Genomic DNA, 18,692 nt, shown 5'->3' with positions numbered 1-18,692 from the left:
AAATATTAGGTGGTTAATTTTATAAGGCATTCAGAAAAAATGAATATGGATGGCAGAGGGTGAGGCTCTAATAAGGTAAGGAAGAGGCAGAGGAAGAAGTAATAAGGTGAAGCCAGGTCAAGGAGGGGGCTTGGATTTTACAGGCAGTGGGGAGCCACCGAAGATGGTGTGTTTAGTTTTCAGCATATTGAGTTTAAGGTGAGTTTATGGGTTATCTGTGTAGAAGTTGGATATGGAACCTAAAGCTTTGGGGAGATATCTGAAATCTTTTGTATTTGGGTAGGAGTTAGAACCTTGAGAATTCTATAGAGGGAGAATAGTGGTCGACCACAGTAAATCCCCAGGGCGTGTTGGTATTAAAGGAAGTGGTTAGAGGAAGAAGAGCCAGTAATAACAGTGTAATTGCAATGGTAGTCGTCACTGACATCGCTGGTACTCAGTCAGAACATGTTCATGGGAGTAGGGCAGGCAGGAGCCTTAGTGCATGTAGAGATTTGTAGACTAAATGAGAAATCAGTAAGTCAAACCACCCAGATACAGTAGTGTCTTCAGAAGATTGGCCTTAATATGCTACTACAGACCAGTGGTCTGTTTACCTGTATGGTTTTCGCCATCCCACCATCCCACCATGAACTCAGGCCGACTCTGGCTAATCCAGAAATTTAGACAGGAGCCCCACCTCACTTATGTTTCGTTAACCTATACTGAAAATTATTGCTTTCGTTTTTCACTTAAAATAAAAGAACAATGAGATATGAGGAATTTAAATTATGTGTTTTTAAAATTGTGAACAAGTGGGGCACCTGGGTGGCTCAGATGGTTAAGCATCTGCCTTCGGCTCAGGTCATGATCCCGGGGTCCTGGGATCAAGCCCCACATCGGGCTCCTGGCTCAGTGGGGAGCCTGCTTCTCCCTCTCCGTCTGCCTCCCTTCCTGCCCATGCTCTCTCTCTCTGTATCTCTGTGTCTCAAATGAATAAATAAAATCTTTAAAAAAAAATTGTGAACAAGTATCAGTGATACAATAATGGAAGCAATTTGCAAGTCCAATGTGAAGAAAAGAAAAAAAATCCAAAAAGGTATTTAACTTGCCTTTAAACTGTACTTTTATTTCATTGATGCTTATCTAAAAAGCAATTTCTAAAGTTTGTTATTTGTCCATATTAGTCTAGGAGCCAGTCCAGATAAAAGTAGAGATCTTCTGATAATTTATTGTTTATTTAAATTTTTACAAAAGAATAAATTTATTTTACTGCTCAGAACCCTCCATTCAAGTTTATAATAATAATGAAAAGTAATAGAAATTGGCACTATTTTTTTTTAAAGATTTTATTTATTTATTTGACAGAGAGAGATGCAGCTAGAGAAGGAACACAAGCAGGGGGAGTGGGAGAGGGAGAGGGAGAAGCAGGTTTCCAGCCGAGCAGGGAGCAGGGAGCCCGAGATGCGGGGCTTGATCCCATGACCCTGGGATCGTGACCTGAGCTGAAGGCAGACACTTAAAAACTGAACCACCCAGGCGCCCTCGGCATTATTGTTTTATTTATGGTTTTAAATAAACATGCCAATATGGAAAGTGTAGCAAAAAATGCTTTTTGATTTATATATATTTACTTCCAGTCTTTTCTTTAAAATGTATCTTTTTTCTTTCTTTTTTTTTTTAAGAGAGGCAGCAGGGAGGGTCAGAGGGAGAGGGAGAGAGAGAATCTTAAGCAGGCTTCATGCCCAGCATGGAGCCTGACTTGTGGCTTGATCTCACAACCCTGAGATCATGACCTGAGCTGAAATTAAGAGTCGGATGCTTAACTGATGGAGCCACCCAGGCACCCCTTTAAAATTTATACTTTTTTTTTTTAAAGATTTATTTATTTGAGAGAGAGAGAGAGCGTGCGCAAAAGTCGGGGTAGGGGCAGAGGTGGAGGGAGAATGGAAGGAAAGAATCCCAAGTAGATTCTGCACTGAGTGCAAAGCCCATCCCAGGGCTCTATCTCATGACCCATGAGATCATAACCTGACCTGAAACCAAGAGTCATATGCCTCCCAGGTACCCCCCCTTTTAAAATTTATCTTTAAAACAGTTAAGGGGCAGCTGGGTGGCTCAGTTGGTTAAGCATCTGCCTTCAGCTCAGGTCATGATCCCAGGGTCCTGGGGTGGAGCTTGCCCAGTGGGGAGTCAGCTTACCCCTTTCCCTCTGCAGCTCCCTCTGCTGTTCCCCCTGCTTGTGATGTGCTCTATATCGAATAAATAAATAAATAAAATCTTTTAAAAAATTAATAAAATAGTTAAGATTAAAGAATTTTGTGGGATTTTTTTTCTTTATATTTTATCATGAGCATTTTCTTGTCTCATCAAGACCTCTTCATAAAGAATTCTTTGTGACTGTGTACATTTGAATGAACCATAATTTCCAGTTTTTTTTAAACTTTTGATGTTTATATTTTCAGTTTTTCAAGTTAAAACTATAACTTCATTAAATATCTTTCATTATCCAAGTATTCATTCTAGGTTCTTTTTTTAAGATAGTTTCTTAGAGGTAGAATTACTGAGACAAAGGGATGAACATTTTTAAGATTCTTGTAGAATATAAAATTGTCTTTCTTTCATTTGATCAACCACATAACCTGTTTGAGCACCTATAATGCCAGGCACTGTGCTAGGAGCTGTATATACAAAGATGAATAGTTTGTGTCTTTAAGGATCTCTCACTTCAGTGGAAATAGCCCCAAAACTAACCCTTGCCAGTGTTGAATTCTATTTTTAAATTTTGGCATGTGTGATAGAGGGAAGTAATAAGTTTGGTTGCTAATGACAGTTCAAAGATCTTTACTACAAGTTTACAGAATGAATTTAAATCATGAAATTAAATTGTAATTTCTTTATGATATATGTGATAATATATTTTGGTTAGTGTTGTTGTCCTATAAGAGGAAGTTTATTTGACTGTTAGGTAAGCAATGAATAAATTGTGATTTCAAGTATGTGTTCATATATGTATACACAGTTAAAGATAAAATGTGTGTGTGTGTGTGTATTTAATTTGCTTTTTGGCCCAATCAGTGCAGACTGTCAGTGGGGAAAAACAGTGTCAGGTTTCATTTTCATTCGATGTAGAAGTATAGTTTTCATGGCTTTATTTTATGCTGCAGTACAGTTTTGGTGATTTTGATTATGTTAGAACTAGGGTAAATTAAGAGGTTCACATTTATTTCTTTTTTAAGGATTTTTTTTTCTTTCCCATCTTTTAAAGAAGCTAACCCAGTTAGGCAGAAACTTAATGCCCATCACCCAGTTAACCCATCCTTCCACCCACCTCCCCTCCAGCAACCCTCAGTTTGTTTCCTGTAGTTAAGAGTCTCTTAAAAAAAAAAAAAAAAGAGTCTCTTATGGTTTGCCTCCCTCTCTGTTTTTATCTTATTTTATTTTTCCTTCCCTTCTCCTATGTTTGTTTGTTTTGTTTCTTAAATTCCACATATGAGTGAAATCATATGGTATTTGTCTTTCTCTGACTGACTTATTTCACTTAGCATGACACCCTCTAGTTCCATTCACATCGTTGCACATGGCAAGATTTCATTCTTTTTGATGGCTGAGTAATATTCAAACACTAACACCATGTCTCCAGGCATGTAATCAGTTCTTTACTCCCACTAAAAAAATGATTTATAGATAGATTAAATTAGTTGTTGAAGGGTAAGAAATGTAATTACTACTCTATCCTGTTTATACTTTTTCCTCCCCCCTTCTTAGGTTAACGAGTGCTTTGTCCTAAAATGGATCAAAATATTCTTTTCTTTCTTCATCATCTTATTTATTTATTATTTTTTGACAGTCTGAGGGTTTTGGAAATAGAGATATTAGCTATTACTTATTTTAAAGGAAAATTCTTAGACTGAACTCATGAGTATACTCTTTCAGATCTGACTAGCTGTAATCCTCTATGTAAAAATGTCTTCAGCAATAAACATAGAGTCAAGGTTAGGTTTGGGGATGGTGAGGTTTTTCTGTTTGTTTTGTTTTAAACCACAGCTTTCCAAAACAGAGGATAATGCTAGGGTTTTTTCATTTGTAATAAATGAGAACCTATTCTCATGTTGCAAAAAAAAAAAAAAAAGAATTTCTGGGAATTAGTTTGGCCAGCTTAACAGTGGTAAGATTGAATTTAATGTAACATGTACAGATATAAGTCATATTAATAGAGATTTCTGACCTGGAGAATTATAAATTGAGGTGAGAAAACACAGTTGTTAAAACCAGTAGACGAAAAGTCTTTTAAGACATTCTTAAATGTGGGCATTTTGATTTATTAGGTGAGCAAAATGAATAAATTTGCCATCACGCAGATTTTCCATGGACTGTGTGATGGTATTTTGTGTATTTTGATATCTAGCCCATGTTTCACTTTGACTTCTTTGCCAACTAAACATGGATACTCTATAGGAAAGTTTGCATCTTTTGCATGAATCTGGTTTTACTTTCCTATTTTAAATTTGGACCTTACATTTAGTGTAATCCAATGTATTGTATAGATAGATAGTAAAAAAATCTACAGAAATCCATTTAGAATTAATTTATAATTTCGATTTTAAACTTTTCAAGTTAAAAACTTTTCATGTTTTATATATGTGTACATGTTCTCATGCATGTGCACACACGTGCTCACACATGTATGCACACACATTTATATTTTACTTCTTTTCATAGCATTTGGCAACCCTAGAGAAGTTCCTAATTCTTTTTCTGTCCATGTGCCATTTTTTAGACTCAGTGATATTTCTAATATCTGAAAGGACATATACATTCAAGAATAACTTAAATTTGATTGTGATCAAGTACATATTTTATCAACAGGTCAATAAAAGGAACCATGATTTTTAATGATCATATAATGAGAAACTAAAATTATTTTTAGAAGTTGAATTTCATTTTTTTTCAGTATTTTATTCCCATTTCTGCCCTGTGAAGAGGAGATACTGTGAAAAAAGCGCACATTGTTTTCTATTAGAGATGCACAAATAAAGTAGGTTCTGAAGCCAAAAAATTCTCACTGTGAAGTGACTGGGGATGCTTGGAAACATTAGGCATGATTTGGGGTGCCACAGTATCAACTGAGGAAGTTTTCTTTGTAACTCTTTAGTGTCATTTATGGGTGAATACAAATAGAAATTAAGGTGCTTAGTAACTTCCAAATATTCTCATCTTCTTAATTTTCACTGCTTTTTAAAGTATGTTTGCCATCTTATTTTAATGATTAGTATAGTTACACTATACTAACCCTCTAAATTCCTTAAGATCTATCTATGTTACCCCATTTTATAGGTGGGAAAACTGAGAAGTAACTTGTTCAAGGTCACATAGTTAGTAAGTGACCATGCTCTGAAGGCAACAGAATGTGAACATAAATCAAAATTGCTAACACAAAAAAGAAGAAAGGGAGGATTTTTAATTTAAAAGTTCTGTTTTTGTCCTAAAAGCAAAGTTAACACAGCTAATAATTTTTTTTATTTAAATTCAATTAATTAACATATAGTGTATTATTTGTTTCAGAGGTAGAATTTAGTGATTCATCAGTCTTATATAACACCCAGTGCTCATTACATCATGTGCCCTCCTTAATGTGCATCACCAAGTGACCCCATTCCCCTACCCCCTTCCCTCTAGCAGCCCTCTGTTTGTTTCCTATGATTAAGAGTCTCTTATGCTTTGTCTCCCTCTCTGATTTCTTCTTGTTTTACTTTTCCCTTTTTTCCTCTCTGCTCCTCTGTTTTGTTTCTTAAATTCCACATATGAGTGAAACCATATGATAATTGTCTTTCTCTGATTGACTTATTTCTACAGCTAATAAATTAGTGCAAATATGTAATGCATTATAAATGTCCATTCAGAGTTGTGCTGAATACTTTATTCTTTGTTACCCCTATATCTAAGTTAGCTCTCAGTAGATTTTTCCTTATATTAAACATAAAATCTTACCCATAAACCAACCACAGTCTTTTGATTATCATATTGTGTATATTTCAGAAAACAGTAATTATTCTAAGTATCTACCAGTTAATGATCCCTTCATGTTCAGAAAATTACATAGTTATAATGATATTTTTCTTAATAACAGGATGTCCATTAAAATGAGAAGATGTTTTGGGTGTAAGCCAAAATCTACTTAGTTTATTTTAGCATTTTAGAATAATTCAGATTTGAGCACTTAAATAACCTACCAAACACTTGATTTCTTTTTTTTTTCCAAACACTTGATTTCTTAATAGACAAGTTCTTTTAGGCAGACCCTCTGCCCTCTTTTTAAAAAAATGTCTGTATCATTTCTTTTTTTGTTTGTTTTTATTTTTGTTTTTTTTTAAAGATTTTCTTTATTTATCTGACAGAGAGCAACACAGCGAGAGAGGGAACACAAGCAGGGGGAGTGGGAGAGGGAGAAGCAGGCCCCCGCCAAGCAGGGACCCCAATGTGGGGCTTGATCCCAGGACCCTGGGACCACGACCTGAGCCGAAGGCAGACACTTAATGACTGAGCCACCCAGGCGCCCCCGTATCATTTCTTTTTAGCCTTTATAGTATTTCTAATTCTTTGGTTAATGTTAAACAGTTTAAAGAGTAATGTTCATTTTTCCTACACACAGAGACATGTACATTAATCGGAAGAAGGTAATTTTCCTTTTTAAAGGGACACACTCCACCTTTTTATTAAAGGTTTAAATCATTTCTTTTTAGCTTCCATGGTATGTCTAATTTTTTTTATTGTTATTAAACAGTTTAAGGAGTAGTTGACTCATTTTCTCATATACAAAGTGACATGCACATTACCTGTGAAGGAAAAGTAATTTGGCCGTAAGACCCAGGTATTTTGTTTTTGGGTTTTTTTTTTTGTTTGTTTTTTCTGAACTAGTTATAAGTTTTGGAAAACAAACTCTTGAATTGTGTTTGGAGAATACAGATGAAGATAGTAATAGATTTCCCTCTATGAATCAGTTAAATTAGTTGACAGTTGATGGGTGAGTGGCTTTGTATGTAATGAAAACACTGAATTTAGAGCTAGGAGTCATGTGTTCTGCCTCTGGCTTTGACAGTCACTAGTTGAATGCTTTGGGCAAGTCAACTAAGTCCTTGTGCTTCTGAATATTAAAAACCCCAACATTGTCATGATAAACTCACTCTGTGTCTGTATTTTATTTTATTTTATTTTTTGGTATTTTATTTTTAACTCAGGATTTAAGTCAGAATGAGAATGCTTAAAAATCTCTTAAAATGAATGTTTATACCTAATTCTTTCATGCAACAATATTTTATTAAATTCCTAAGAGTTCTTTGTAAAGAGCAAAACATTTACTCTGCTTTTAAAATGGCAAGGTTCTGAAAGTCTATTCTAGGTGTTCCCAAACATCATGTAATAAAGAGATAGATTTATATTACACGTGAAATGTTCTGTATGTAGTCACATTATACTGTTGCATTACCCACACAGCAGAGGGGGTGCAGGTTCAATGTTAAAGTCCTGGCAAATGTTGATGTTTTTAATAATTTTAGTGAAATATGTTAATTTTTAGCAATTTTGGATTCCTCTACCAGAACTGAAAAACTGAGGAAGTGAACTCTTTATTATGCCTCTTCTGAAAGACTCAAGAATAAACTGTAAATATTTGATCTTTTCCAATTAGTATGGAAGACAATGTGAAAAATTGGATGTTTAGTCTCAAGATTCAGTTTACAGTTTAAATTTTCATATTTTGAAAGCAAGACTACCTTGTTTTCTTAAGCTATTGCATTGACGGTTAATATGAAAATTTAAAAGTTGGTGTGTATGTCTTTAATCTTTGTAATTCTAGGAAGAAAGCCTAGGAATTTTAAGATTTCATAATAGCACACTTCATATCAAAGTCATTTCATCTCTTGAAATGATATTACTTGACAGCCTTTTCCTGAATTATCATATACATTTTTACTGAAATTGAAAATATATATGATGTACACTGTTATGCCTAAATTATGAATTAAATTATCTTAAGAAATCATGTAGTTAGAAAAAGTATGTATATATTGTGTTCATTTAGCATTAGGTAGACATAAATATGACTAGACTAAACATTTAGAATTATTACTCCTAATGTTTAACATCTTAACATATTCATTTATTTATTAAAAATAATACTTAGTAAGCTGGCACTTGTGCTATAAAATAGTGGGTAACAGCTTTCCTGCCTAAGACCTTTAGAAGGTGGTTAAAAGTAAAACAGTCATAATATAGTAATGTACCATCCTATTTTTTATGTTCTACAATATAAAAACATAGCCAGATACAAACACACACACACAAACTTCAAGTGTGGAACTCATTCAGCAGGGTGTACTTTTTTCATTTTTTCCTCTTATATAAGCTTACACTGGAAGACATGATGAGTAAAAAGGGCTAAAATCACCTATAGATAACTTGATAGAGTTTGGGCAAAAATTGTATCTTCATCTTTAAAAAGAAATGATCATAATTTTTACCTTATAAGGTTACTGTGAGGATCTATGGCATCTATAGTTCAGAACATCTGTTACATAATAGTAATCACACAATATTAGCTATTACTATTATTCACTGGTGAACATATAAAGATACTTGTGTGAACATACAGCATAGTTTATAAATGTAGGAAAGTAGAAACAACCTAAATATACAATAATATATATATTTATGGTACATCTATTTAAGAAATAACTTGCCTTGAAAAATGATATAGATACATACTTATTGGGGTGGATAGATGCCCAAAATATATGGATAGTGAATATAGCAGCATGAAGAGTATGATCCCTTTTTGTAAAAAAAAAAAAAAAAAAAACAAAATGCTAAAAAATTTTAACAAATTGCTAAAGGCCAAGTATAGGCTAGTATGAAACTATAAAATTGCTGTAAGGGCCCCCAAAAGGGAAGCTCTCATTCATTCCACAGACCTCACTGGTACTTATAAGATAGACTAGGGACAGGACTAGAGAGAGCCCTAAGGTACAAACCTGAGGAAGGGAGCAGTTTCTACTTTGGCTAAGGCTCTAAGTCTTGGTTCTTCTCCCCTACAGAACAAAACCTAAAGATGCTAGGACAAAACACTTTCTTTGGGGAAGGGAATAGATAAAACCCCCTTTTTGGGGAAGGAGCAGAAAACTATGAGAGAAATTGCTGGAGGAGGAAAGCCTGATCCTTGATATGAGGGGTAAACAGCCTAGCTATAATGGTAGAAGCAATGGCTAAACCAGAACAATAAAGAATATCTCCACCTTCCCACCATTAAAGACCAGCAAGCACCAATAAACAAGTGTCAAAAATGTGAGAGTGAGTCAAGAACAAGGAGAGAGACCTCTGAGCATGCACTCTGAGAAAAAGTCCAAAGCTTTGGGTGGAACAAGAACATTGAAAAAGAAAGCATCCAGCAACCCAGCTGCTACCCTAAGCACAAGGTAATGCTAGATGAATTTTAAGCTGATAGGGTGCTAAGGTTAACCATAGCACAATAAAACACAAACAGCTCAACTCCTGACCAGATTAATTCAATTCCACACATGAAAGGTCTAGCAGAAGAGGTATGCCCATTCTCAGGCATAAATAGTATTTACCTCAGTCTGCTCTTACAGAAGATGTATAGCTTTTAACCAAAAATTACAAGACAAAGAAGAAGAAAAATAACAATACACTGTTATTAGACAAGGCAGTCAACAGAATCAGAGTCAGATATGATCCAGATATTGGACCTGTCAGATGTAGTTTGAAGTGACTATAATTAGTGTGTTAAAGACTCATGTGAAAAAAAGTGGACATGTACTAACAAAAAGTGAGTATCAGCAGAGAGTTGGAAACTATAAGAATCAAATGGAAATGCTAGTAATGAAAAATATGGTACCAGAGATGAAGAATGCCTTTAATGGTTTCACCAACCAGGAGACAAGACAAAATTGAGGGGAGAATCAGTAAATATGAATACAGATCACTAGAAATTACTCCTACAGAACCACAAAAGTAAAATATACTGCTGGTGGTGGGGGGTACTCAGGTCATCTAAGAGTGGTAGGGCAATTTCAAATGATCTGATACATGAAAGGAGAATCCTAGAAGGAAAGGAGAAGTGGGAGTGAGATGGAGACGTGGGACAGAAAAAATATTTCAAGATCTAATAGCTGTTTTTCAAAGAATGATTAAAGACCTCAAACCACAGCTTCAAGAATCCCAAAGAACACTAGATAGGATAAATACCCCCACCCTCCGAAAATCAAATACATATATACACTGAAATGCGTAATATTCAAACTGCTGTAAATGAAAGATAAGTAGAAAATGTTCAAGGCAGCCAGAAGAAAAAGAAAGGTCAAGTACAAAGGAGCAAAGATAAGAATTACAGTAGGCTTCTCATCAGAAAGTATGCAAGTCAGAATGCCATGGAATGATATTTTTAAATGAAAAAATTAAATGAAACAAAAATATCTTTCAAAACTAAAGGATACATTGAAACAAACTATTCATGGGCGCCTGGGTGGCTCAGTCATTAAGCGTCTGCCTTCAGCTCAGGTCATGATCCCAGGGTCCTGGGATCGAGCCCTGCATGGGGCTCCCTTCCCTTGGCGGGAAGCCTGCTCTCCCTCTCCCACTCCCGCTGCTTGTGTTCCTGCTCTCGCCATCTCTGTCTCTGTCAAATAAATAAATAAAATCTTAAAAAAAAAAAAAAGAAACTATTAAAAACTAAAGGACACATTGAAACAAACAAAAACAGAATTCATTAGCAACTTTTCTGCACTACAATTTGGAACTACACAAAGACTTGGGGAATGCTGGAAATGGAACAAGGGAAGGTAAATATTAAAATAAATTTTGTAATTTAAAAAATTGCTTTAGAAGATAGTTGACTGTCTAAATAAAAATGGTAGCCATGCATTATAAATTTAAAGCATACATTAAAATATATGGCATTAGCACAAAGGATGGGAGAAAGCATTGAGAATACTGCCATAAGGCTTTTAGATGACATATGATCTGGTGTAATATTATTTGAAGGTACACCGTGACTAAAGACACATATTTTAAACCCAAGGACAATTACTGAAAAAGATAGAAATATAAACAATAAGATAATAGTACATATAAAATGGAATCATAGAAATAATCCAAAAAAAGGCAAAGAAGGAACAAAGAACAGATGGAGAAAGTAGAGAGCTGACAAGATGATAGGTTTTAAGTCAACCATATCAATGATTACATGAAATTAATAAAATATAAATGGTCTGAATGTAAACCCACAAATTGAAAGAAAGATTATAACATCGGTAAAAAAGCAAAACTCAGTTATATGTGTCTACAAGAAAGTCACTTTAAATATAAAGACATGGAAAGATTAAAATTAAAATAATAGGAAAAGATATACAATGCAAACACCAATCAAAAGAAAGCTGGAGTAATTATATTGAAATTAGATGAAGTAGACTTCAGAACCAGGAATATTTAACAGTGATAAGGACATTCTAAGGGTAAGGAGATCAATTCACCAATAAGACATAACATAAAGTTTGTGTATGTAGCTGAAAATAGAGCCTCTAAATATATGAGGCAAACACAGAAAACGGAAGGGAGAAATAGACAAATCCAGAAATAGAGTTGGATATTTCAACACTCTCCTCAGTAATCAATAGAACAAGTAGACCCAGAAAATTAGTAAGACCTTAACGTAGAAGACCTTCACAACATTGTTAAACAACTTGGCCCTATTAACATTTATGAATACTCCATCCCAAAACAGCTTCTGATATTCTTTTCAAATACACATGGAATGTTTACCAGGATACACCATTCTATCAAGAAATTAACAATTTTCTTAAAAGTTGAAATCATACAAAGAATGTTTTCTGGATTAATGGAATTAAATTAGAAATCAGTAACAAAAAATATCTGGAAAATTCCCAAATATTTAGAAGTGAAACACTATACTTTTAAATAGTTCATGGATCAAAGAGGAAGTCACAAAGAAAATTAGAAAACATTTTAAATTGAATAAAAATTTTAAAAAAATATACAGGTTTCAGCTAAAGCAGGAATTAGAAATCTCTAACATTAAATGCTTATAGAAGAGAAAAAATCAGGAGTTACAGAAAAATCTATAGCACTAAATGCTTACAGTAGAAAAGGCAAGGATTCAAGAGAAATCCCTAGTATTAAATGCTTATAGTAGAAAAGAAAAGAGGCTTCAAGTCAGTGATCTAACATTTTACCTTAAGATAGTAAAAGAAGAGCAAATTAAACCCAAATCAAACAGAAAGAAGAAATAAAGATAAAAGCAGAAATCAATGAAATTCATTATTGTACTAAAGATCCTGGCAGTAAGGCAAGAAGAAGAAAAAAAGGGCATATGGGTTAGAAAGGAAGAAATGAAACTGTATTCATAGCATGATTTAAAAAAATTTTTAAAAAAATTTTATTATGTTAGTCACCATACATTACATCATTATTTTTTGATGTAGTGTTCCATGATTCATTGTTTGCGTATAACACTCCATAGCATGACTTTTTATATAGAAAATTGTTTATTTAAAAATGGGGGATGGAGACTGTATTTGAAATGTGAATGTCATAAAAGACAAGGAAAGACTGATGGAAATATTCCAGGTTAAAGGATACTAAAAAGACATGGCAAGTAAATTCATTGTACCTGTTCCTAGATTAGGTCACGAGGGAAAATGCTCTAAAAGAAATGAATAGATCAACTAACAAATTAAAATATGGACACACTAGACAAGATATTATAGCAATGTAAAATTATGAAGGTGATAACTACACTGCTGTTATGTAAGAGAATTCTTTTATAGAAATACTGAAGTATTAGGGGTAAAGGACCATGATATATGTAACTTACCCTAAACCCCCAAATGGTTCAGGAAAAAAATTACATAGAGAGTGTAAATGCGGAGGACAAAACAAATTGGGGGTAGGATGTGGGCAAAGATTTCAGTGTTTCCTGTGCTATTTTTGTTTTTGTAACTTTATAAGCTTGAGTTTTTTTGTTTTTTGTTTTTAAGTTCTTAAAAGGTTTTTCAAAAATGCCAAAAGAAGAGGGCCATTACACTTGAAGGGAAACTGCTTTTCTCCCAGTAAGCAACTGTGAGGGATTAGGTAAGGTCTGCTTATAGGAAGAGTATGTTTGCTTGCTTCTTGTTACAAAACACGTTTCCCCAAACTCAGTGTTCCTCTCCTGGAATGCAGCTCACCTCCTGTGCAGCCATCCATCTAGGCCTTCTGTGTCGTCCTCCTGTGAGTGCAATGCAAACCTATAGATAATCATGCTCCTGGCTGTGCTAGAAGTCAAGCCCTTTTTCTCTGACCCAGGAGTCTCAAGTCTTCTTCCAGCATCCCTGGAAAAGTAACAGGCCAGCTCTTTTGATTGAAAGGGTGAAATCAAATCCCAGACCTCATGGTCTGGTTCTGTGAACATGTCTTCCTTGTCCCTATTTTCTGTTCTTTTTCTCACACTGAATTCTTTGCCAGGAATCCCTTTCCAATTTCACCTCCCCAAACCTTACACATTCTACTTCTAGCTTAGTAATCTCTCCCTCCCAGGTGCTTAGAAGATTGTTGTTTTGTTCCACTGATCGTTAGTCGTCTCTCCTTTCCTATCTTTACTCCATTTCTTTTACCTCTTTATCTATTTTTCTTCTTTTCCCCATTCCCTCCTTCCCTTTCTTTCTCCTATTTTAATGTAATCAGACTGAATATGACAAACTTCTGATTAGACCATGTCTGTGAGAGCAGACCGTTTATTCCTGTATAGAGCCAAGAGGATTTATTTATGTAGTTCTGATTGACTGGTTCTTATTAAGAGCCACTAAAGTGTTCACAGACATGTTTTTTAAACCCTCACCACAGTGATAGCTGTATTTTAGGTTAGTGTACTGTTTCCATAGATTGAAAGTACTAAGTAGGATCACAGAATTTTCAGGGTTGAAAGAGTCCCAGAAATCATTCAGGGAAAAACCCTTCATTTTCCTAAAGAGAATAGGTCATGGTTAGTGATCGCTATCGCTTCCCAAGGACTCATAACACTATTCTTATTGCTGCTTCTCACTATGGTTATAAACACTTATAATTTTTTCTTACTGCCTTAAATTTTTATTTCATGTACTGGTAATATTTTTTGGAGGTAGCAATCATAAAATTATCATTTGGATTACCATTAGTAAGTTACTTATCGTAAGCATGTGCATTTTGTGGAAAACTGTTGGGCCATATCCAACCTTTGTGGTGTAATTATGTTTGAAAGCATGATTCTCAAAATATCTAATTTTAAGAGGATTGTACCTCTCATTAGAATCTGGTCTATTAAATTAGTTATAAAATCTTTCTCTTGGAAAATTAGGCTATATACATCAGGGTGATTCTACACAATGGATTCTAGAACCAGATTTCCTGTATCTGAATCCCATCCCTGCCACTTGCTAGTACAATGGCCTGGGTTATATTAATTAACCTCTATGTGTTCTGATTCCTCATTTGTAAAATGGAAATATGGTACCTATCTCATGGGTTACTGGGAGTTAATTAAATGAATTGATAATGTAAAGTGCTTAAAAGAGTGCCCAGGACAAAATAAATGGTACGTATTTTAACAAACACTATTGATTAGTAAAAGATGGCTGATAGGCTATGATAATTTCCATTTAACTTGTCAGCCTATGTAAGAGGATACTTTATGCAGGTCATCAGCTTTGGAGGAGTTTGCTTTACTCCTCTTTATATTTTAAAGGTCCCCCCCCCCTTAGAGCTTATTCTCACTAAAGAATTCTTTTCACAGTGCCTATCATCATCTTATTTTCTTCTCCACATTATTCTTTGTGTTTTATATGTGTTACATGTTGTGTGTTCTGTGTGTGTGTGTGTTCCTGTTTGTTAAATGATTTGATGTGATAATTCCATTTTAGTGGCTTTTAAATAATTCCATGAGTCTGTGCTACACAAATGAGAATAGGTAAATATTTTAGATGTGTACTTAGAGAAGCTATGGCATATAACCTTATACCTTAGTTATATATTTCCACTTCATCCAGTTTGAACCAACATTCACATATGATCCTTTTCTAGATTATGGTTGATTAAAAGTACTAGACCATATAAATACAAGTATGACCATACGTTGCTTTTAAGAATAAATGATCGCCCAGTAACGTGGTCTAAGTAAAATGTTCTCTTTTTTAATTATGTAGTCCTCCTCGTCATCCTCATCACAGCCTCATTCTAGCCACTGCAGAACGAAGCCCTCATCATTGTGTCACCATGCATCCCTGCCCTGGGTCAAACGTAACCATGTAGGCCCTGCAAAGGCTACCAGTCCATCTCTCCGTCTTCGTCGCTGGCGACCCTTCTTACGCCTACCATCTATGGGTCTCCATTCTGTTGTAAGTGTAGTCAATCTTCCATCTCTTCTTCCAGTGACAAGGATAGTCCAATTTTTCCCTTACACTTCTTCAGTCTTCAAAGTGCTTTTCTCTTGGTTTACTCAACCATTAGCTTTTTCTCCCCCAAGAAGATTGCAAGCATACCTTTATGCTTTGCAGTCTAGCTTGACTTTCACCAGTGCCTCAGTGAACATTCATCTTCCCACTCCATATCCCGCCAGCATAAGGATGCCTGCCTTTTGATGAGTACTGATTGGCAGTCATGATAATGTTTAAGTTCCTGTCTGTTGTTAAAGTAAATATGTATTCTCTTAACCTTCATCTCTCTGATTTCATTTAGTTGACCCAGGTCAACAAATGCTGTGTACCTTCTGAGTTCTTTGCCATCTCTTTATTTTTTTCATGTTTCTGAACATGACTGTAGTCTCTTGTCATGCTCCGGGGTCACTTTACTTACTCTTTCCTTAACCTAATCCTTCATGGTGTAGGGTGTTTCATCTAAGATATTTTATTCCCTGAGGTGTCTCAGGTACTTGGTTTAATCTTGATCCAATCTTCCCTGCCTATTCAGTTTCTAAAGATCTTTTTCCAAGTAGGAGGTGAAGATTTTCTCCTTGTGAATTGCTTCCCATAAATTTTATGATTTCTCCTTCTTAGGTTGATAATATTAACAAACTATTAAAAAGTACATTTGTTCTTATAATCTTGCTAATTATCTTAAATGTTGAGGTTGATGATGGAATTCTGATAATTCTCATGATTGAAATAAACTGTAGGGTTAGGCAACTCCAGCTCTTTTCTTTCTGATGTTTTAGACTGTTAATAGCAATGACTGTGGTTTGGCAGAGCCTACTTAGAAATGCTATATTTGAAAGATTTGGTGTATGCTATCCATTTATAAGAAACTTGATGCTTCTAGAAATCATCATAACTTTTGAAGCCAGAGGCAGTCTGATTCCTCATACATTTAATGATAAAATTAAAAGTTGGTGTCAAACATTCTTTCTTTTCCCTTATTTACTCTTCCAGAGCTAGACTCAAACTGTGAAGTAGAGTCTTGACATGTTTTCTTAAATATCGGTTTCCACCAAATGTCAGTATGGTCATCAAAATAGCCTTTCATTTATGCTGAATATCAATCAATAAACTGCTGTCTATTTCTTTTTCCCCATTGGATCACAACATGCACTTGCCATTTTTATTCATTTATTGATTTAATATTTGTTGCTTCCCTACTGTGCCATACACTGTTTGGCATAGTAGGAGACATAAGGTGAATTATATGATCAGAGTAAAACCCTAATTTTGTAAATTCTAACTTGGGCACAATTGATTCTAAATATGACTGATTCCTTTGTACTTTTAAAATATTCTAAATAAAAATGAACATACCATAAAATTGGTGTTTCCAGTTTTATATGATTTTACCTAATTTTGATCTTTGCTCTCCATATTAATTCTGTTGCTTTATAGCTTCATAAGTATTTTCATAGCATAGCATGGATTCTAAAACTACCCCACCTGAGTTTGAAACCAGATTCCATCACTTACTAACTGTTGAACAGTTTTCTTGAGAATAAATGAGTGTGTTACCTATCTCATAGAGTTTATGTGATGATTAATTGGTCAGTACATTTAAGGTACTTAAAACAGTGCTAGTGCCTGTTAGTGCCATATTAGTAGAAATTAAATTTAAACTCATTTTCAACAATTTGAAATTTGTATTTAGTATTTAATTAATTTCTCTCTAATTGATTTGTTACATTATTTTTAACTGTTTGAGATAGTAATAAGTGTTGTAAATTGGGGAACTTCATAAAAAATAATACATAAAAATAAATGTAGTCAACATGATCCAGTCTATAGCTTCTGGTTTCTGCCTTCTTGGTCATGTTTTGAAATTGAAGACTTTGCCTTTTATGTATTGGTCTTGTTTTTAGTGGAACAATTTTTAAGCAGTTAGATAATTGCAAATTTCACACTCTCTCAGACTAATAAAGTTGATCAAAGGGAAAGGCTCCCAATAGGTACCAAGGTTCTGTGGAAGGCTTAGAAGTTTTTAGCTTTACTTACCTTTTATAATAAAGTTTGAAGGCTTTTCATGCCCTCTTTAGAGTTTTATATTTTTAGTATGCACTTTTGGATAAAAAGTATAATGACTCACCATTATGAGTCACTAACATTACTGATTTCTTATATTTGTGATAATGTATTACTATTGCGATGTTACATAATGCTTTTATAGCACTTAACAATTTACAAAATACTTTCATGCATTTCATTTAAACTTTAAAACAGATAAGGAACCCAGTTTATACAGGGATCAGGTATATATTCGGGTCTCTGACCCTCACTTGTACTCCTTTCTCCTCTAGTATGGTTGTATTTACTGACAAAATATGAAAAATAGAAGCTATAAGATGTATTATTCTTAAGAAGAGAGGGTGTTAAAATCGTTTATAATTTTTTAAAATGCAGTAGCTCAAAAAAATTAAAATATTTGATATCCTGTTGGAGAATTGTCTTAAAATGAGTAAAACAAAACTCTTCTAGTTGGGTAAAAAATCATTTCTAGTATTTTTTTGTTATAAAACTGAATTTATAGTTTGTAGAATTGCCTGGGTTTAGCCTTGAAAAATTGGATTCTCTTCTGGTCATTAGTAAAACGAGGATATTGGATTTGAGTGATCACTAGTATTTTTTGATTCTCTGACCAGGAAAGTAGGGAATTCATTATCACTGTCTTTAAATATTTGAAGAAGTATCCTGTTCAAGAGGGATTTAGGCTTTTTCTAAGATAATGGAAAATACCGGGAGACATATATTAGTCTCGGTATGAAGGATAACTGCAGCAAAACTGTCCAAAGATAGGACGGACTGCCTCCGAACCTAGTGCCAGTCCCCTGTTCTCCTAGGGGCCACTGCAGATGGAGCTGCGCCGGGGAGAAGTCTACTACTGGAGCAGCAGAAGTAGATCATTTTGTTTCCTACCAACAGTGGAATTCTTTCATTCTAAATTGAAGTTAGGAAGAGCTAGTTTGTCACATTGTTATGTTGAGATTCTCCCATTCATAATTGGAGGGAAATAATCTCTGAAGAATAATGTGAGATTAGATGAGTCACTCTCTCTGTACATGTTTTAGAAATATTCAGTAAATCCAAAATAGTAATGTTTATTCTGTCGCTTTCAATTTTTTCCATCTGAAAACTTCTTAAAACTACTTTAAAAAAAACTACTTAAAATTATAAAATTATCTGAAGGTGAAAAAAGTATAA

General features: G+C 34.4%; 1 protein-coding gene across 5 annotated transcripts in view; it reads left to right on the top strand.

Annotated features, from left to right (window-relative positions):
* The window catches only part of UCHL3 (ubiquitin C-terminal hydrolase L3), a 43,482-nt gene that overhangs the window by 18,068 nt on the left and 6,722 nt on the right, over positions 1-18,692 (top strand). For 3 of the 5 annotated variants that reach the window (XM_073894439.1, XM_073894441.1, XM_073894440.1), the window contains exon 6: positions 15,225-15,416. The exons of the other annotated variants lie outside the window; for them this stretch is intronic. In XM_073894439.1, the coding sequence (XP_073750540.1) occupies positions 15,225-15,416 (192 nt within the window). The remainder of the gene's footprint in view (positions 1-15,224; positions 15,417-18,692) is intronic. 5 annotated transcript variants of the gene reach the window in all.

The sequence above is a fragment of the Callorhinus ursinus genome, unplaced genomic scaffold (genome assembly GCF_003265705.2).
Source record: "Callorhinus ursinus isolate GAN/ISIS: 27379988/994484 unplaced genomic scaffold, GSC_fseal_2.0 scaffold7, whole genome shotgun sequence".
NCBI classification, from domain to species: Eukaryota; Metazoa; Chordata; class Mammalia; order Carnivora; family Otariidae; genus Callorhinus; species Callorhinus ursinus.
Note: the sequence above shows the minus strand (reverse complement) of the source record. Positions and strands in the feature narration are given on the sequence as shown.